Raw genomic sequence first — 22,000 nt, 5'->3', positions numbered from 1 at the left:
TTTCCAGAAGACTGTTAGAGTTCAGGCTTTGCCATTTCTAGCTCATCATTATAGAGAACAGGGTTAGGACTAACGGACAGTGAAGCAAGGGAAAGGAGTAACTTAAGTGACGTTTATGATCACAGAGATCCCAGAAGGAATTCCTTTTTCTTCCTTTTGGCCACCACTGTGACTTCTGTCTAAACATTAGAAACCCTACAGTCTGTCCTGAAATGTTAAAACCTAATCCTATAATAGCCACTCAGTTTGATTGAGGATCATCACTGTAAGATATTTTTAATCCTTTGTATGTAGTTAATTTACTTTTAAGTAAGTACTTAAAATTAATAAAACTGGAGACTGCAGGGCATTAAACAGATCTGAGTTTTCTTATATCTTTTTTTATATAAAGAAATGGATTTTCAGTAGAGTCACACCATAACAGTTTCAGTGCTTTTTGATTAATGAAACTATGAAGTGATTCCCCACAGGCTACAAAGCCTGAACTGTAAAGGTAGAAAAAAATCATAAATGTTAGTGGGTTTTAGTCATGGACTGGCCTGGGGTTAATGGTTTTCTGCAAGGTTGCTCTCAGTGCCAACTTATAATTGAAGTTTTGTTCAGAGCCATTTTTCTTTCAAAAAGCATTTGATAAATGCAGTTTTTATTTTCCTTAGGTAACAAAAGAAGAAAGAACTTTTCAAGAAATTATGAAAAGTTACAGGAATCAGCCCCAAGCTAATAGTCACGTGAGTTACATTATTTCTCCTACTGTCCAAAAATAGATTTACTGTTTTCCACTGACAAGTTATATAAAAGGTAAACTTATTTTATAGTTTTAATATACTTCAGATTTTCTGTTTTAATGGATAACATTAAAATTCAAGAGATAATTTCATCAAAGGACAATTTCAGTAGAAGCCAGGAAATCTAACTGTTTCCGATTCATCCATATACTTTCATATACTTCTCATAAGTTCTGCCATTCTATTTGTTCATTTAATGAAAGATATGTATAATGGCTCATGCCTGTAATCCCAGCACTTTGGGAGGCGGAGTCAGGTGGATTACCTGAGGTCAGGAATTCGAGACCAGTCTGGCCAACATGGTAAAACCCTGTCTCTACTAAAAATACAGAAATTAGCCAGGCATGGTGGCACACGCCTGTAATCCCAGCTACTCGGGAGGCTGATGCAGGAGAATTGCTTGAGCCCGGGAGGCGGAGGTTGCGGTGAGCCAAGATTGTTCCACTGCACTCCAGCCTGGCTGACAGAGCGAGACTCTGTCTCAGGAAAAAAAAAAAAAAAAGATATGTATAATAATAATATTCTTTAATTATATAACTTTATTTTTTTAATGATATTTAAACCCAGTGAAATTTTAGGGTTCATTAACCTAACTACAGCTTCTTTTGCCATCTGCTAAGCACCCTAATGTTTGCATCTTTGAATAGATGTTAAACATTTCTGATTATATTGTTCTCGCTGTGGTGAAAATTGCATGAAACCTTTCGGTCATAGTAGCAGAGTGGACTGGCACACAATAAGCATTTAATGAATGTTAATGTCATATTGTTGTTATTATTGTACATGAAGAACACAAGTAAATTACCTTAAGAGTTTGATCATTCAAGAACCTGGTTGCTCTGCTCTTAGGAAGCATAATGGTCTCTTCTCTGGCCCTGGAAATTGTAGCCAGAAAGAGAGTGAGAGTGGCCTAGATTGCAGACCAACACAGAGATGTGGCCTCAGTATTAGTAGTTATATCCCCTTCTAAGAGAGCTTTAAGCCCTAAAATACATTATAGCAAGCAATATAGAGACATTTGAAGAACCAAGTACAGGCATTTGTTATATCCTGTGATAAGCTAAGATTTTCTGGGCTTCTTCAGGAAAATCCCTCAGGAACAGAGCCTAGAAAGCTTTAGATTGTCCTTGAAGATCATTAAGGTGAGGTTAGTGTGAGTCAAAAATGGGCCAAGCCATGGCTCCCTGAATATCCTCTTAATACCAGTAACCTATAATATAGTACAAGGGGGAATGGATCGTGCCTTTCCAGCTATCTCAGAGGTGAGATAGTTCAGGGGCAGGGAAGGGAAAAGATTTTCATGTGGTCATCTGAAAGGAGATGGGAATGGGCTGGGGGCAGAAAAACAAGCTGCATTAAGAACAAACGACTCTTGGCCAGGCACAGTGGCTCACGCCTGTAATCCCACCAGTTAAGGAAGCCAAGGCAGGCAGATTGCTTGAGCCCAGGAGGTCAATGCTACAGTGAGCCATGATTGTGCCACTGCACTCCAGTCTGAGCCATGGAGTGAGACCCTGTCTCTAAAAAGAAAAAAAAAAGACCAATCGATTGTTGTGTAAGGAATTAAAAAGGAGGAATTAATTCAGGTCTTTTGTTTTTTGTTTGTTTGTTTTCTTTTGTTTTGTATTTGAGACAGAGTCTTGCTCTGTTGTCCAGGCTGGAGCGCAGTGGTGCAATCTCAGCTCAGTGCAACCTTCACCCCCTGGCTTCAAACAGTTCTCCTGCCTCAGCCTCCCTAGTAGCTGGAATTACAAGTGTGTGCTTCCATGCCCAGCTAATTTTTGTATTTTTAGTAGAGACAGGCTTTCACCATGTTGGCCAGGCTGGTCTTGAATGCCTGGCCTCAAGTGATCTGCCCACCTTGGCCTCCCAAAGTGCTGGGATTACAGGTGTGAGCCACTGCACCTGACCAAATTCAGGTCTTTGAAGTTGCTTTTATTTAGTAAAACCCAATCATCAGTCTTTAGTTGCTATTTCTTCTATTTTATAAACTAAACCCGTCTTAGATGGTAAGCTCTTCTCCAGTATCCCCTCTTTTATGGTATGTGTTATAATCTATGCTTACTAGAGCTAATAACATTTTACCCTTGAGTATCACTTATACAGACAAATAGTTTTTCATTGGCTTGATATTTTGCTCTTCTCACTTTGATTTTGTTTAACATGTACCTCTGTGACTGAGCAGTCCTTTTTTTCCCCTCTGGTGTGTAGGTATATAGAAGTGTTCTGCTGAAAAGTATTCCAAGAGAATTTGTGGCATATAATAAAAATATAAATGATGACTTTGAAATGATAGATTGTGGTAAGTTATCCAATTTAACATACTATATGTAAAACACATTGGATCACACTGTACATAATACAGTGGGTGTCAGACAACATGGAAATGTGAATCATGAAGAGGTGAGGTAGACAATACACACACGTTTTGAAAACAATTATGTTTGAGATTAGAATGTGCTGGTATAGTTTATTGAAACCATTAATTTGTCCCCCGTTAATTGTGTTTTGGAAGAAATTTTCTAGTCTACTTATACATGTTAATGAAACATATAAAAGAGACTTAATAAAATTCTTATCTGAATGACAGAGAAAACAAGGTAGCTGACAGTAATCTTCCTGAGGAGTCTATTAAGAAAATGTCCTGGCTGGGCGTGGTGGTTCACGCCTGTAATCTCAGCACTTTGGGAGGCCAAGGCGGTCAGATCACGAGGTCAAGAGATCAAGGCCATCCTGGCCAACATGGTGAAACTCCATCTCTACTTTAAAAAATACAAAAATTAACTAGTCGTGGTGGTATGCGTCTGTAGTCCCAGCTACTCGGGAGCCTGAGGCAGGAGAATCACTTGAACCCGGGAGTCGGAGGTTGCAGTGAGCCGAGATCACGCCACTGCACTCCAGCCTGGCAGCAGAGTGAGACTCTGTCGCGCACACACACACAAAAGAAAACGTCCTGTTCATATAAGTGTTATTTATAGGTAATTCTGCTACCACAGGCAAGACTGCACCCTCTTGCCACCATCATGCTAAGACTTCAGGCACTAGTAATCTTTTTTCAAAGAAAAGAAAATCAAATGGTTAGTATTCATACACCTCTTCTGTCTACCTCCTTTCCCTTGTCTCATCTTTCCATGTATTTAAGGTGTATGTAATATATACATGTGTATATACTGTGATTTTTTTTTTTTTGTTTTGCTTTGTTTGAGATAGGGTTTTGTTCTGTCACCTACACTGGAGTGCAGTGGTATGATCATGACTCACTGCAGCATCGACCTCCCAGACTCAAGTAATCCTTCCACCTCAGCCTCCCGAATAGCTGGAACTACAGGCATGAGCCATCACCCTGGCTAATTTTTATATTTTTTGTAGAGACAGGATTTTGCCATGTTTGCTCAGGCTGGTCTTGAAATCGTGAGCTCAAGTGACCCGCCCACCTTAGCCTCCCAAAGTACTAGGATTACAGGCATGAGCCACTGTGCCAAGTCTAGGTACTGTGATTTCTTTAATGCCACAGTGTGAGACATTTAGGTCATTTCTCCTTTTTTCTTCTCTTTTCTTTTCTTGTCTTGTCTTGTCTTGTCCTCTCCTATCCCCCACTCTCCTTTCCTCTCTTCTCCCCATCCCCATCCCTTCTCCTCCCCTCCGCCTCCCCTGCCCTCCTTTCTCTTTTCTTTTTTCTTTTCTTTTCTTTTTTTCTTTTCTGAGACAGGATCTCACTCTGTTACCCAGGCAGAAATGCAGTGGCACAATCATGGCTCACTGCAGCCCTGACCTCCAGCGTTCCTTTCATCTCAGTCTTGCTGTCACACCCAACTAATTTTTTGTAGAGGTGGGATTTTTCCATGTTGCCCAAGTTGGTCTCCAACTCCTGGACTCAAGCAATCTCCCTACCTTGGCCTCCCAAAGTTCTGGGCTGACAGGTGTAAGCCACCACGCCTGGCCAGGTTGCTTCTAGTTATGCACAGCTCTGTGATGAGTATCATTTGTAGCTTAAATATTTAGGCCACATCCTTAGGATAAATTCTTGAAAGAAAATCTGATGAATTAAAACAAGTTTTTAAATTATAAAAATATCCATAATCATTATGGTGTCCACTGGGATATAAACTTTTAAGATTTCATTCACCAAAAAGATCTTTTAATAATTTCCTAGAATCTGACTTTTTGAGGATAATAGGCCAAACTCAATTCTTTTTACATAAGTGTGTTATTCTGGAGCGTTTTCAAGGCAATGAGGAGTATATAAGACAGTAACCCTGGCCAGGCGCGGTGGCTCACACCTGTAATCCCAATACTTTGGGAGGCCGAGGTGGGTGGATCATGAGATCAGGAGTTCGAGACCAGCCTGGCCAAGATGGTGAAACCTGTCTCTACTAAAACTGCAAAAATTAGCCAGGTGCAGTGGGTGCAGTGGCAGGCACCTGTAATCTCAACTACTCAGGAGACTGAGGCAGGAGAATCACTTGAACTTGGGTGGCAGAGGTTGCAGTGAGCCAAGATCCTGCCACTGCACTCCAGTCTGGGTGACAGAGTGAGACTCCATCTCAAAAAAACAAAACAACAACAATAAATGCAGACAGTAACACTGACAAACTATTAAAAAGCCTTTTTCTGTATTTGTTATACATGTTGCTTACCTATCTGGGGTGGTTTTTCTGTTCCTCCAAAACCAGACATCAGGTTAGCTAGAAAGCTGTGGATCCCTTGCCTGTTTTGTGTTTTTTCTATGTGAAACTAACTGCTAGCAAGTATCTGAGCCACAAGAGCAGTGAAGTAGAGAGTAGAAGCAAAAGATAATAGATGATGTCGTTTTCTGTTTTGTTTTCTTTTTGATAAGTGTCTGCCAAAGAAACTTGAGGTGACTGAGAGTTCGCCACTTCCTGTATATATAGGTTTCAGATCAAATTCTGCTACACAATTTCTTTCTTTTTTTCTTTTTTTTCTTTTTTTTTTTTTTTTTTTGAGATACAGTCTCACTCTTGTGGCCCAGGCTGGAGTGCAATGGTGCGATCTCGGCTCACTGCAACCTCCGCCTCCCAGGTTCAAGTGATTCTCCTGCCTCAGCCTCCCGAGTAGCTGGGATTACAGATACCTGCCACCACGCCCAGCTAATTTTTGTATTTTTAGTAGAGACGGGGTTTTGCCATGTTGGCCAGGCTGGTCTTGAACTCCGGATCTCAGGTGATCCGCCCACCTTGGCCTCCCAAAGTGCTGGGATTTCAGGCGTCAGCCACTGCACCTAACCTTTTGTTTGTTTGTTTGTTTGTTTGTTTGAGACCATGTCTTGCTCTGTCACCCAGGCTGGAGTACAGTGGGACAGTCACAGCTCACTGCAGCCTTGACCTCCCAGGCCCAAGTGATTCTTGGCTCAGCCACGGCCTGGCTAATTTTTATATTTTTTGTAGAGATGGGGTTTCACCATGTTGCCAAGGCCAGTGTTGAACTCCTGGGTTCAAGTGATCCATCTGCCTTGGCCTCCCAAAGTGCTGGGATTACAGGTGTGAGTCACTGCACTCTGTCTTATATACAGTTATTAACTATATTTATTAGCAAATAAGCAAACAACCATTGTTACAGGTCCTGTACAGTGGTGGTGGCACAGGGCAGGGAGAATATCCAGTGATGATGAACTCAGGAATTCTGGCACTCATAAAGAGAGTGAGAGCACAGTGACTTATGTCTATAATCCCAGCACTTCGGGAGGCCAAGCCAGGAGGGTGGCTTGAACCGAGGAGTTCAAGACCATTGTAGGTAACATAGTGAGAGCCCATTGCTACAAAAAATTTTTTAAAAATAGCCACACATGGTGGTGAGCATCTATAGTCCAAGCTACTCAGGAGGCTGAATTGGGAGGTTGGCTTGAGCCCAGGATGTCAAGGCTACAGTGAGCCATGATCTTGCCACTGTACTCCAGAGCAAGACCCTGTCTCAAAAAAAAAAAAAAAAAAAAAAAAAAAGAGAGAGAGAGAGAAAGTTATGTAGGAGGATATGCAATCAGACAAGTCTATATTCAGATAAGTCACCTTCCAGTTCTTAGAGCTATGTCTAGATGCTATGACCCAGATTTGGACACACCAAAGAACACCGACTTGGGAAGAACAGTTCTGGTTCTATAAACAAATTCATTATGGATTGTAAAATAATTACTGTTTAAAAAGCACACACACAATTTATATATCCTATGCAGTAAGTTCATATATCCCAGTTCTATGTCTGACCACCACCCAAGGAAAAGATTTGCTCAAGAATGGGTGCCAAGATTTCAGATGCAGGATTCAGTCAACCTTACGGCTAGCATCAAGCAAATACCGTGGATCAGAATTCAGGGCTGGACACAGGACCTCTTAGAGCTTTTAGCCTTAACGTTATTATCCCTAAGAGTAAAGCCTAGAGACTTCACTGGATCTTTCATCACTTTCATGGCTATTGAGGGTAGTGTCTCAAATATTTTAACCAATCTGCTTATCTTAAATACTTTTTATTTCCTGAACATGAGCTCATTTTTAGCATTAGTCACACTTAATAAGCATTCACTATTTTCATCAGTAAAAACCCATTTCTGGCCGGACATGGTGGCTCACACCTGTAATCCCAGCACTTTGGGAGACCAAGGTGGGTGGATCACTTGAGGTCAGGTGTTCAAGGCCAGTCTTGCTGACATGGTGAAACCCCATCTTTACCAAAAATACAAAAATTAGCCAGGCATGGTGGTGAGCACTTGTAATCCCTGCCACTTAGGAGGCTGAGGCAGGAGAATTGCTTGAACACTGGAGGCTGAGGTTGCAGTGAGCTGAGATTGTGCCACTGCACTCTAGCCTGGGCAACAGAGCAAGACTCTTTCTCAAAAAAAAAAAAAAAAAAAAAAATTCTGACTTTGAGTATGTTAATGAGCAAAGCATTGGTCATCGATTGAGATATGCCTAACAGAAACTGTTGGAGTGGAGAAAGAATTTCCTGATTAAAACACCAGCTCACTCCTCATGGGCTATGAATTCTTCAATGTCATGTTAGCAGACCACTCCAGAGTGGCAGTCTTAATTAGAATACTTGTGAGACCTAGGTTATAGCTTAACCTAAGTAACACAAATGTAACACTGTACTCAAGTGTATTGTAGTTAACTGAAAACTTTACATTACTTCCTTAGAAACTTATTTTACGGATTAAAAATAATTATATTTAGGCTGGGTGTTGTGGCTCATGCCTGTAATCTCCCAGCACTATGGAAGGCTGAGGCAAGAGGATCCCTTGAACCCAGGAATTAAAGACCAGCAAGAGCAACACAGCAAGACCCCCATCTGCAAAAAATGAAAATAAAAAATTAGCTGGGCATGGTGGCTCACACCTGTAGTCCCAACTACTTGGGAGACTGAGGCAGGAAGATCACTTGAATCCAGGAATTTGAGATTGTAGTGAACTATGATCGCACCACTGCACTTCAGCCAGGGTGATAGAGCAAGATCTTGTCTCTAAAAATAAAAAATATAACTATATGTATATGTATGTATGTGTGTGCATACACACACACACACACAGAGTCATGTGCCGTATAATGTTGTTTCAGTCAGTGATGGCCCACACATACACCAGTGGTCCTATAAGATTATAATGCTGTATTTTTACTATACCTTTTCTATGTTTAGATATATTTAAATGCACAAATACTTGCCATTGTGATACAATTGCCTGTGGTATTCAGGACAGTAACATGCTGTACAGTTTTGCAACTTAGGAGCAATATGCTATACCATTCAGCCTAGGTGTGTAGTTGGTTATACAATCTAGGTTTGTGTATGTATACTCTATAGTATTCTCATGACAAAATCATTTCAACAATGCATTTTTTTTTTTTTTTTTTTTTTTTTTGAGACGGAGTCTCGCTCTGTCGCCCAGGCTGGAGTGCAGTGGCGCAATCTCGGATCACTGCAAGCTCCGCCTCCCGGGTTCACGCCATTCTCCTACCTCAGCCTCCCCAGTAGCTGGGACTACAGGCGCCCGCCACTGCGCCCGGCTAATTTTTTTTCTATTTTTTAGTAGAGACGGTGTTTCACCATGGTCTCGATCTCCTGACCTTGTGATCCGCCCGCCTCGGCCTCCCAAAGTGCTGGGATTACAGGCGTGAGCCACCGCGCCCGGCCAACAATGCATTTTTGAGAAGATAACCCATCATTATGCAATACACAACTATGTATACACATATGCATATATATAATATTTAATACAAGCTTTGTTCATAGTAAGGCCTTAGTAATAGCTATTATTTATAAGCAATATCAAATTTATTATATTAATGAGTATGGTTTTTTTAGCATTAGTCCCACTTAATAAACCATTCACTATTTTCATCAGTAAAAACCCATTTCTGGCTGGACATGGTGGCTCACACCTATAATCCCAGCACTTTGGGAGACCGAGATGGGATCCCACTGTGTTTCCCAGACTGGTCTTGAACTCTTGGGCTCAAGTGATCCTCCCACCTTGACCTCCCAAAGTGCTGGAATTACAGGTGTGAGCCACCACACCTGGACGAGTATTTTTTTTAATGTCTTTTTTTTCTTTAGTTTTTTTAAATTTTAGAGATGAGATCTTGCTCTGTTGCCCAGGCTGGAATGTAATAGGATAATCATAGCTCACTGCAACCTTGATTTCCTGGGTTCAAGCGATCCTCTCATCTCAGCCTCCCGAGTAGCTAGGGATAAAAGTGCGTGCCACCACACCTAGTTTTTAAATTTTTAATTTTTTTTTTTTTTTTTTTGAGACGGAGTCTCGCTCTGTCGCCCAGGCTGGAGTGCAGTGGCGCGATCTCAGCTCACTGCAAGCTCCACCCCCGGGGTTCACGCCATTCTCCTGCCTCAGCCTCCTGAGTAGCTGGGACTACAGGCACCCGCCACCACGCCCGGCTAATTTTTTGTATTTTTAGTAGAGACGGGGTTTCACTGTGTTAGCCAGGATGGTCTCGATCTCCTGACCTTGTGATCCGCCCGCCTTGGCCTCCCAAAGTGCTGGGATTACAGGCGTGAGCCACCACGCCCGGCCCCTTAATTTTTTTTTTTTATAGAGACAGGGTTTCACCACATCCAGCCTCCCACAATTTTAAATGTTTGGTTCATTCAAGTAAAGTATAGCTCCTTACCTTACATAAATATTAACAGCTGGAATTGGAATGACACAGAAATATGGAGACACTATAGTCTCTGTCTCAATAAATTTCTAATACAAGGAGGACATTAAATAATTTTAGGCCAGGCGTGGTCGCTCACGTCTATAATCCCAGCACTTTGGGAGACCGAAGTGGGAGGATCACTTGAGCCCAGGAGTTAGAGACCAGCCTAGAAAACATAGGGAGACCCTGTCTCTACAAAAAGTAAAAAAAAAATTAGCCTGGTGTGGCAGCATTCACCTGTAGTCCCACCTACTCAGGAGGCTGAGGCAAGAGGATCAAGAACCTGTCATAAAAACAAAACAAAAAGAAATAATTTTAATTGATCCATATAATGAGAATAACCTAGAAGAGCTGTTAACATACCAGTATCCTTTGAAACAGTGTTTCCCAGAATGGTAGTATAAGTGTTTTGGGGGGTCCAGGCGCAGTGGTTTACGCCTGTAATCCCAGCACTTTGGGAGGCCAAAGCGGGTGGATCACCTGAGGTCAGGAGTTTGAGACCAGCCTGTCCAGCATGACGAAACCCCATCTCTACTGAAAATACAAAAATTAGCCAGGTGTGGTGGCATGCTCCTGTAATCCCAAATACCCAGGAGGCTGAGGCAGGAGAATCGCTGGATCCCAGCGGGCAGAGAGACTGCAGTGAGCCGAGATTGCACCACTACACTCCAGGCTGGGCGACAGAGCAAGACTCCCTCTCAAAAAAAAAAAAAAAGTGTTTTGGGGAAAGAGACTATACATAAAAAATTGGGGAAGTATGGAATTAAAGTGAACATGAGAGTTATTTTTTTTCCCAAACTGCAGTACTTCTCAGAGCCTTATACTAACATGCATTTCTGAATTTCTAATATAATGTACAGCATTTCCTCAACTTTATTTAACCACATAGCTCCCCTCCCCTCCCACCCTAGTCAAGATCCTTTAGAAATAGCAGAAGTGAAAAAGACATCCAAATTAAGACTGAGATCCCCGGGGGCCGTTTGGTCTTTGAACCATGTTTGTGTTTTCTGGTTTTCCTAAGGTGAAGGCATTGCTTCTACCCATGTTCTCAATGTTTGTAGGCCAGTGAATTGAGAATGAGAACTTTTTTCATATAAATGCTAAATTCTTTTTAATTGGTAGTGGTTTTCTTAGCTCTTCTAAACACATGGTTCTTGTGTATACAAGTAAATGATAGTTTGTAATACTCTATAATACTTTTCCTTCCCCAAAAAATAGTAGGACAAATTTCTGCCTAGTTTCACAAGCTATCCCAGAGTTGCACCATTAAGTAGGAAACTACGTTGGGGCAAGCTGTTATTTTACTATTGGGGGTGCTCAGTAAAACCTGAACACTGGTTCCTGATCAGGGCTCCTGTTGTACGTGGTACAATAAGGCTCTTAGAACACCTGTCACCTGCCATGTATTTGCAGAGAAATAAATGTAATTCATTTTGCTTCTTCCCTAACCTCTCAGGATATGCTTTACCTTTTAGAACCTTTCCACCTTTCTCAAAGACACAAGAAGAATATCTGCAGGCCTTTTAGTTTTCTGAAGCTGAGGTTTGCCACTGCCTTCCATACTGTAGAACTTAGATAACACCAGCCCAGGGCTGTTGCCCCTCTAAAAGCCACTAATGACAGTCAGCTCAAAAGCTATGGTTGTGAAAACATTCTGAAGTGGCATCTAGAGAAGAGAGCACCACCTTCAATTGATATGTTTGCATTTTTCTAGATTCCAATATGACTTATAAGTAATACAGATGGATTTCTGAACCTTCTCTGAAAATATTAATTTCTCTACATAAAGATTTGTGAGTTTTTTTTAATATTGTAGAAAGGTAATTTAAATTGCCGACTTGTATATTAAAGTATGCTTTGTGGCTGGGCATGGTGGCTCACGCCTGTAATCCCAGCACTTTGAGAGGCTGAGGCTGGCAGATCACTAGAGCCCAGGAGTTGGAAACCATCCTGGGCAACATGGCAAAACGCCATCTCTACTAAAAATAAAAAATAGCCAGGCATGGTGGTGCGTGCCTGTAGTCCCAGCTACTCAGGAGGCTGAGGTGGGAGGATCACTTGAATCCAGGAGGTCGGGGTTGCAGTGAGCCAACATTTGCACCACTGCACTCCACCCTGGGTGACAAAGTGAGACCCTGTCTCAAAAAAAATAAAATAAAAAGTATGCTTTGTATCACAACATTGCATTCCTTTTAACAGACTTGGAAGATGCTACAAAAACACCTGACTGTTCCAGTGGACCAGTGAAAGAGGAAAGAGGTGATCTTATAAAATTTTACAATACAATATATGTAGGAAGAGTGAAGTCATTTGCACTGAAATACGACTTGTCAAATCAGGACCATGTGGTATGTTTTATGTTTTACTACTTTATTATTATTTGCTGTCATAGTTGAATTACTATAAGTTTATTTTGCTAGATAAGTATGTCAAAGTAAAATTACTAGCAATTAATCAGAGCATGACTAGTAACTTAATCAGTATTTAAGGCTGTGGTACAACAGAGACCAGAGGAAATCATGGAATCTGTTGCCCTGGCTACAGTGCAGTGGTGAGATCCTGGCTCACTGCAACCTTTGCTTCCAGGGCTCAAGCGATGCTCCCACCCCAGCCTCCCAAGTAGCTGGTATGACAGCTGCATGCCACCACCACGCCTGGCTAGTTTTTTTGTATTTTTAGTAGATACGGGGTTTCACCATGTTGGCCAGGCTGGTCTGGAACTCCTGGACTTAAGCAATCTACCCACCTCAGACTCCCAAAGTGATGGGACTACAGGTGTGAAACACCACGCCTGGCAGGAATTTTATCTATACCATGATTATGTTGCTAGAAATTCCGTGTATATATGGGTAAGAACTTGATGGGAACATGAATATTAAAACAATTAATTTGTTTGTATTTATTTATTTATTTATTTTGAGACAGAGTCTCACCCTATCACCCAGGCTGGAGTGCAATGGCACGATCTCAGCTCAACTGCAACCTCCGCCTCCCAGGTTCAAGTGATTCTCCTGCCTCAGCCTTCCCAGTAGCTGGTATTACAGGAGCATGTCACTACACCTGGCTAATTTTTTGTATCTTTAGTAGAGACAGGGTTTCACCATGTTGGCCAGGCTGGTCTTGAACTCCTGACCTTGTGATCCACCCACCTCAGCCTCCCAGAGTGCTGGGATTACAGGCATGAGCCACTGCGCCCAGCAAATTTGGTAAATTTTTCTGTTGTTACATTGTGAGATTAATGTTTTTCTCAAGGTAAAGACAGAAGGGGCCAGGTGTGGTGGCTCATGCCTGTAATCCCAGCACTTTGGGAGACCAAGGTGGGTGGATCACCAGAGGTCAGGAGTTCAAGACCAGCCTGGCCAACATGGTGAAATCCCATCTCTACCAAAAATTAGGTGGCGTGGTGGCAGGCACCTGTAATCCCAGCTACTCGGGAGGCTGAGGCAGGGGAATCACTTGAACCCAGGAAGCGGAGGTTGTAGTGAGCAGAAATTGTGCCACTGCACTCCAGCCTGAGTGACAAGAAGGAAACTCCATCTCAAAAAAAAAAAAAAAGACAAAAGGAGGTCAGGCGCTGTGGCTCATGCCTGTAATCCCAGCGCTTTGGGAGGCCGAGGCAGGTGGATCACGTGAGGTCAGGAGTTCAAGACCAGCCTGGCCAACATGGTGAAACCCCATCTCTACTAAAAATACAAAAATTAGCCGGGCATGGTGGTGGGCACCCGTAATCCCAGCTACTTGAGAGGCTAAGACAGGAGAATCACTTGAACCCGAGAGGCAGAGTTGCAGTGAGCCAAGATTACACCATTGCACGCCAGCCTGGGCAACAGAGCAAGACTCTGTCTCAAAAAAAAAAGGCAAAAGGGGCCGGGCGCGGTGGCTCAAGCCTGTAATCCCAGCACTTTGGGAGGCCGAGACGGGCGGATCACGAGGTCAGGAGATCGAGACCATCCTGGCTAACCCGGTGAAACCCCGTCTCTACTAAAAAATACAAAAATCTAGCCGGGCGAGGTGGCGGGCGCCTGTAGTCCCAGCTACTCGGGAGGCTGAGGCAGGAGAATGGCGTGAACCCGGGAGGCGGAGCTTGCAGTGAGCTGAGATCCGGCCACTGCACTCCAGCCTGGGCGACAGAGCGAAACTCCGCCTCAAAAAAAAAAAAAAAAAAAAAAAAAAAAAAAGGCAAAAGGAAGTAGATAGGCCTGGATCATTAATAGAGGCACCACTAAGAAATTTTTATGCAGGCCAGGCGTGGTGGCTCACGCTTGTGATCCCAGCACTTTGGGAGGCTGAGGCAGGCGGATCACGAGGTCAGGAGATTGAGACCATCCTGGCTAACACAGTGAAACCCTGTCTCTACTGAAAAGACAAAAAAAAACATTAGCCGGGCATAGTGGTGGGCGCCTGTAGTCCCAGCTTCTAGGGAGGCTAAGGCAGGAGAATGGCGTGAACCGGGGAGGTGGAGCTTGCGGTGAGCTAAGATGGTGCCACTGCACTCCAGCCCAAGTGACAGAGCGAGACTCCGTCTCAAAAAATAATAATAATAATAATTATGCAGACCCCAGTTTCGGCAGTCGCGGCAGGCCTGAGAAAGTGTTACCAGTGTGTAAGCTGAGGTTGCTTCCCAGAAGACCAGACTTTAGCTCTAAGAAAAAGAGACCAGCCAGGCACTTCCCAAGCCTGTAATCCCAGCACTTTGGGAAGCTAAGCCTGGAGGATTGCTTGAGCCCAGGAATTTGAGACCAGCCTGGAAAAATAGGAAGGCCCTGTCTCTTTAAAAAAAAAAAAAAAACTCTACAAATTAGCCATGTAGTGGCTGGTATACACCTGAGTAGTGGTCCCAACTACTCAGCAAGCTAAGGTAGGAGGATCGCTTGGGCCCAGGAGGTCAAGGCTGCAATGAACCACAGTCGCATCACTGCACTCCAGTCTGGGCAACAGAGCAAGACCCTGCCTCAGAAAAAAAGAAAAGAAAAGGCCCTAGCAGAAGCTGCAGCCAGCCAGCCAATAGCTGTTTCTATGTATCTGTGTGCATCTGTACATTTCTGTTCTTCCTCTTTTCATGGAATATGGTCTATGACTATCCTCAGAGGTCATAACTGTTCATCCTACTCCAGTTTCACTTCCCCTCTGTCTATATACTCTACCATCTTAATTTACTTCCATTATACAGGATATTAAAGAAAATGAAAATGAAATCCTTGCTCATCCAACTTATTTCTAAATATTTTCCATTTCCATATGAAGTGTTTCCCATTTCATTAACAGATTTTTTTCCATGTCGGAATCATTCTGCTGGCTTATAGAATTCTCTGCCTCTTTTATTCTCTCTGCTACTGCTTTGGTTGTGGGGTAGAGAGAGATTTTGTGTGTGTGTAGAGAGAGATTGTTATAGCAAGTGTTAGAAGATTGGTTATTCTTTGTCCCTACTTTTTTTTTTTTTTTTTTTTTTTGGAGAAGGAGTCTCGCTCTGTTGCCCAGGCTGGAGTGCAGTGGCCACAGTCTCGGCTCATTGCAACCTCCACCTCCCGGCTTCAGGCAATTCTGTGCCTCAGCCTCCTGAGTGGCTGGCATTACAGGAGCCTGTCACCATGCCCAGCTGATTTTCGTATTTTTAGTAGAGACAGGGTTTCACCATCTTGGCCAGGCTGGTCTTGAACTCCTGACCTCATGATCCACCCACCTCGGCCTCCCAAAGTGCTGGGATTATAAGCATGAGCCACCCTGCCCAGCCTGTCCTGACTTTTTAAGCATGAATATGAGGTTCTCGTGCTCATGGCTTAACTCTTGGTGTCTTGTCCAGAATTTTTTTTTTTTTTCTTTTGAGACAGAGTCTCACTCTGTCACCTAGGGAGGAGTGCAGTGACATAAACTCGGCTCACTGCAACCTCTGCCTCCTGGGTTCAAACAGTTGTCATGCTCAGCCTCCCAAGTGGCTGGGACTACAGGCACATGCCACCATACCTGGCTAATTTTTATATTTTTAGGAGCTACTCAGGAGGCTGAAGTGGGGTTTTGCCATGTTGGCCAGACTAGTCTCCAATTCCTGGCCTCAAGTGATCAGAGCACCTTGGCCTCCCAAAGTGCTGAATTATAGGAGTGAGCCACTGCACCTGGCCCCAGAAGTCTTTTTTTTTTTTTTTTTTTTTGGAGGCAGATTCTTGCTCTGTCACCCAGGATGGAGTGCAGTGGCACAATCTGGGCTCACTGCAACACCTCTGCCTCCTGGGTTCAAGCAATTCTAGTGCCTCAGCCTCCCGAATAGCTCGGATTACAGGCATGTGCCACCACGCCCAGCTAATTTTTGCGTTTTTAGTGGAGACAGAGTGTCACCATGCTGGCCAGGCTGGTCTCAAACTCCTGACCTCAGGTGATCCACCCACCTCGGCCTCCCAAAGTGCTGGGATTACAGGTGTGAGCCACCACGCCCGGCCAGAATTCTTAATACTAGTTATAGGACTTCCTGAAAGATCCAGGAAAATAGGCAGGGCATAGTGGCTCACAGCTGTAATCCCAGCACTTTGGGAGGCCAAGGTGGGTGGATCACCTGAGGTCAGGTGTTGGAGACCAGCCTGGCCAAGATGGTCATCTCTATTAAAAATACAAAATTAGCTGGGCGTGGTGGCACATGCCTGTAATCTCAGCTACTTGGGAGGTTGAGGCAGGAGAATCGCTTGAACCTGGGAGGCAGAGGTTGCAGTGAGCCTGGATTGCACCATCACACTCTAGCCTGGGCAACAAGAGCGAGAGATACTTCATCTCAAAAAAAAAAGATCCAGGAAAATAAATTCTACTTTATCTCTTGTTGTTGTAAAAAAAAAAAAAAAAAAAAAAAAAAAAAAGGAAGTAACAGATCTTGTTTTTGCTTTTCTCAACCATAAATGAGCTTTTATAGTATAACTGATTCCTAACTAGGAGATATCATAAGAATAAAAATATAGGATTCAAAAACAAAGAAAAACTTTTATCTAAAAAATCTGACTTTTGGGTTATTTTAGATGGATGCTCCACCACTCTCTCCTTTTCCACATATTAAACAACAGCCAGGCTCACCACGCCGCATTTCCCAACAGCACTCCATTTATATTTCCCCACACAAGAATGGATCAGGCCTTACACCAAGAAGCGCTCTGCTGTACAAGTTCAATGGCAGCCCTTCTAAGGTAAGGTGAATAGGCTAAACGTTGGATTTCAGATTAACAGTCAGTAACTGTTAATCTTGCCTCTCTTTTTGTTTTTGGCCAAGTTTCTACTATACTAATAAAATATGAAATGTTAACTATGGCATGTCTCCTCTCATCAAGAGCAGTATATTCAGTTTGAGGTAGTTTAATCCATTATTATTGACATGGTATTTGTGGAGTTCATTTTGAAAGTCCAGCATGTTTTCCTGTTCAAGCAAGATCTTGAGAAGGGACCAGTAAAGCAACATCTGCAAGTGGTCAGACCTGGGGGATGTCAAGTTGAAAGAAAGGCATTGGAAGTGAAAGTGCATTTGGTAGATGGCACCCAGGATAGGAAGACATCTGAAAACACAAGTCTCCTCTTATGTACATAGACAACTCTGTGATCATCTCCATCCTTATCCTTGTTGAGTGGTGAAGATGTGATATGGACATGACTGCTGTTTTCAGATACTTCATGGACTGTCAAGCAGATCTGTTCAGTATGTCTCCAGAAGTCAGAATCAGTATAAACTGGAAGAAATTGTAGTGGGGCATATTGTAATTCAGTCCAAATACATTGGCTCCTTCTTATTACTTTCCTATTAAGTTATACAGATGCCTACAGAGTTCTCACTATACTTGACAAAGTTGGCTAAGATAATATACCTAACTGGACACAGTGGCTCAAGCCTATAATCCTAGCACTTTGGGAGGCCAAGGCAGGCGGATTGCCTGATCTCAGGAGTTCAAGACCAGCCTGGGCAACATGGCGAAACCCCATCTCTACTAAAAATACAAAAACGTAGCCAGGCATGATGGTCCGCACCTGTAATCTCAGCTACTCTGCTCAGGAGGCTGAGGCAGGAGAATCGCTTGAGCCCGGGAGGCAGAGATTGCAGTGAGCCGAGATCACCCCTTTTTCACTCCAGCCTGGGCGACAGAACGAGACTCTGTCTCAAAAAAAAAAAAAAAAATTGAAAAGCATTACTCTAAGGAAGAGGATCTCAAACTGTAGGGAACTTTAAAATCATTGGGAGGGCTGGTTAAAACAGATTAGGGCTGGTCGCAGTGGCTCACGCCTGTAATCCCAGCACTTTGGGAGGCCAAGGCAGGCAGATTACGAGATCAGGAGTTCAAGACCAGCCTGGCCAACATGGCGAATCCCCATCTCTACTAAAAATACAAAAATTAGCCAGGCATGGTGGTGAGCACCTATAATCCCAGCTACTCAGGAGGCTGAGGCAGGAGAATCGCTTGAACCCAGTAGGCACAGGTTGCAGTGAGCCGAGATCGTGCCATTGCACTCCAGCCTGGGCGACAAGAACAAGACTTCGTCTCAAAAACAAAAAAAAAACAGTTAAGGCCAGGCACGGTGGCTCACCCCTGTAATCCCAGCACTTTGGGAGGCCAATGTTGGGGGATCACTTGAGGCCGGGAGTTCAAGACCAGCCTGGCCAACATAACAAAATCCTGTCTCTACTAAAAATACAAAAAAATAGCCAGGCATGGTGGCATGTGCCTGTAGTCCCAGCTAGGGAGGCTGAGGCAGGAGAATGGCTTGAGCCCAGGAGGCGGAGCTTGCAGTGGGCCAAGATCATGCCCTGCACTCCAGCCTGGGCAACAGAGAGAGAACCTGTTTCAAAAAATAAAAAAATTATAGATGCTTCTTGTGCTTCTGGTCTGAGTACTACACATCGAGAACTACTATTATACAGCAAATTCAGTTGTTTTGGTTTTGTTTTTGAGACAGGGTCTCACTCTGTTTCCCAGGCTGGAGTACAGTGGCATGATCACTGCTTACTGCAGCCGCAACCTCCCCAGGCTCAGGTGATGCTCCTCAGCCTCCCGAGTAGCTGAGACTACAGGCACAAGCCACCATACCTGCCTAATTTTTGTATTTTTTGTAGAGACCAGGTTTGCCATGTTGCCCAGGCTGATCTCAAACTCCTGGGCTCAAGTGATTGAACCATCTTGGCCTCCCAAAGTGCTGGTATTACAGGCCACCACACCTGGCCTTAAATCTAATTTTTAAACCATCTGAAAAGATTAGTTCAGGCCATCCCTTATGAGGTTGTTCTAAGTTTTAAAAAGAATCCTTATCCCAGTGTGAAGATTTGGACAGAGGATAGAACACAGGAAAAAACAATTCGCTTGGTTGTTTGCTGCCATTTCCCTTCTCCCTTTTTTACTCACACACGTTCTCTGTTTCTGCACAGAGTTTGAAAGAGATCAACAACATGATAAGGCAAGGTGAGCAGAGAACCAAGAAGCGAGTAATAGCCATCGATAGTGATGCAGAATCCCCTGCCAAACGCGTCTGTCAAGAAAATGATGATGTTTTACTGAAACGACTACAGGATGTTGTCAGTGAAAGAGCAAATCATTAATGTTCTTGTTTCTATGATAAAAGCACTTTCAGATTGTTCTGCAGAAAGTTGGAGCTCTGTCCTTCAAACCTTTTAGCCCTATGGATGGTAAATATTGCTGGATTATAAGAAAAAAATTGCACAAAAATGTGCTTTTTAAAATATTTATCCAAAATGTAGTTGACAGAGATGTATTTTGAGTTGGACTGGAAAGGAATATTTTAAGTGCCTTTTAAAAATACTAATAGTCCGGCTAGATGCAGTGGCTTACGCCTGTAATCCCAGGACTTTGGGAGGCCAAGGCGGGCAGATCACCCGAGGTCAGGAGTTTGAGACTAGCCTGACCCAACATGGAGAAACCCCATCTCTACTAAAAATACAAAATTAGCCAGGTGTAGTGGCACATGCCTGTAATCCCAGCTACTTGGGAGGCTGAGGCAGAATTGCTTGAACCCAGGAAGCGGAGGTTGTGGTGAGCCTAGGTTGCGCCACTGCACTTCAGCCTGGGCAACAAGAGTAAAACTCCATCTCAAAAATATGTATATATTAATAGGGATTTTTTTTTTTTTAATGTTTGCTCCTTGAGTTAGTTTTCAAGTTGAATTTAGGAGAAACCCCATAACTTTTTAGCTCTCTTTTAAAAATAAATGTCTCCTCCTCCTGTGTTTTGTAATATGAGGATAAATAATCAACTTTTGGTAAGCATGCTTTGAGATATTTGTATTCTCAATTTAATATTGAAGGAAGGGGTTGGTTCCCATAGTACCTGGCCAGAGGGTTATGTACCAGCCTGTCTCTGGCCCCCTGTGGTAATTCCACATCCAGGTGCCACCACCATTTAGGGTTGTCTCCTTCTCGTGCCTTTTCTCTCCTTGAGCTTTATAAACAGATTTGTACCTGAGCCCCAATGCTACACTCATCCTTGCTTTCCAGCCCTAAGCCATCTCAGCCTGATGTCACAACCCAATAAATGGGCACTTTCTTCTTTTGTAAACTATTATCATTTTGGTTTCTGTGACATTAACTTAATTATATATGATCATACTAACTCATGTAGTTCTCAAAATAGGCAGCTGCTTCTCAAGCCAGTAGAATAAAATTCAGTTAGTTATTAAAAACTAAATTCCTGTTAGTAAGGTAACACCATGATTATGTGTGTTATATTATTTTTGAGATCATAGTATCAGTCATTCTCAATATCTAATTGAGTCCCTAAGAATATTTTAAACCTTTTAAAAACCACATAAATATCATCTTATGCCTCATAATTCCAGTATATTTAATACATCAGTAAAATAGCTGCTTATTACTTCCCCCGCTTTGTTCTCAGTATTTTTAGTATATCATGAGTTTCCTGCTAGTGTACCACTGGGTACTCCTGAAGATGTTTTTCCGTACTAGGGATGCTTTTCAGTATTAGGGATGCTTTTTTCAGTGCTAGGGATGCTTTTCAGTACTAGGGATGCTTTCCAGAATATCACCTCTTTTCCATTTACTTTTTCTAGTATGTGTCTGGAATCCAGAGAACGTGAAAAAGCCACTTATAATTAATTTTGAGAAGTTTTATCAAATGTTTATGTTTCTAACTGCAAACGTTAATTTTGGAAAGGCACAATGTTTAACTCACCTATGTTTAACCATGGCTAATTTAAAATAGTCAGATTTGGCTGTCACTAATTAGTATTCTCAAGAATTTCATTTTTCAATTTTAAGAAGAAAAGGGATTTTGGTCACATTTTGCTTGTAAATGAAAATTACATCCTCATTCTTTGTGTAGTATCTACACATTGTTATAAGCCAAAAAACAAAGTCTGTCTTGAATCCTTGTACATATTTGTATGTTGCTATAATTGTTATTTTTATCTTCATTGTTGTGCAAAATATAAATGAGCATTTGTACGTTGACTGTATAAGAAACCATGGGCTGGGTCCTGTGGCTCATGCCTGTAATCCTAACACTTTGGAAGGCCGAGGCAGGAGGATCACTTCAGTCCAGGAGTTCAAGACTAACCTGGGCAACATAGTGAGCCCTCATCTCTACAAAAAATTAAAAAATTCGTTGGGTGTGATGGCATGTGCCTGTAGTCCCAGCTATTCAGGAGACTGACATGGGGGGATCACTTGAGGCTGGGAGATTGAGGCTGCAGTGAGCTGTGATTGCACCACTACACTCCATCCTGGGTGAGAGGGCAAGACCCTTTCTCAGAAAAGGAAAAAAAGAATTCTGGACATGTTTTTATCAGTTTTCAGTACTTGGTATCAATGTACATAAAATGGCTAATAAAAACTGGAATTGAGATTATTGAAAAAAAACTCTTTTCTGTATGACTGGAAGCACTTGTACAGCCATCTAAAATCTGTCTGTTTTAATATCTACTTTATGACTTTAAAATTCCTTAGAATAACTTAAAAGTTAATGTTCCTGTGGTTTCCAGGGTCTAGGGGGAAAATGAAAAATAACTGCTTAATGGATACAGAGTTTTTTTGCAGGGAGTGATGAAACTATTTTGGAACTTGATATAGGT

At 42.7% G+C, this 22,000-nt stretch overlaps 1 protein-coding gene across 2 annotated transcripts in view; it reads left to right on the top strand.

The window, feature by feature from the left end:
• LOC103246453 (retinoblastoma-like protein 1) overlaps nucleotides 1-21,788 on the top strand; it is an 87,205-nt gene extending 65,417 nt beyond the window's left edge. For both annotated transcript variants that reach the window (XM_073009585.1, XM_073009586.1), the window contains 5 exons: nucleotides 657-728; nucleotides 2,997-3,087; nucleotides 12,146-12,294; nucleotides 16,942-17,106; nucleotides 19,326-21,788. In XM_073009585.1, coding sequence (XP_072865686.1) covers nucleotides 657-728; nucleotides 2,997-3,087; nucleotides 12,146-12,294; nucleotides 16,942-17,106; nucleotides 19,326-19,496 — 648 coding nt within the window. In that variant the 3' untranslated portion in view covers nucleotides 19,497-21,788. The remainder of the gene's footprint in view (nucleotides 1-656; nucleotides 729-2,996; nucleotides 3,088-12,145; nucleotides 12,295-16,941; nucleotides 17,107-19,325) is intronic.
• Nucleotides 21,789-22,000: the final 212 nt, after the last annotated feature.

The sequence above is a fragment of the Chlorocebus sabaeus genome, chromosome 2, assembly GCF_047675955.1.
Source record: "Chlorocebus sabaeus isolate Y175 chromosome 2, mChlSab1.0.hap1, whole genome shotgun sequence".
Taxonomy (NCBI): Eukaryota; Metazoa; Chordata; class Mammalia; order Primates; family Cercopithecidae; genus Chlorocebus; species Chlorocebus sabaeus.
This window is presented reverse-complemented; position numbering and strand designations above follow the sequence as displayed.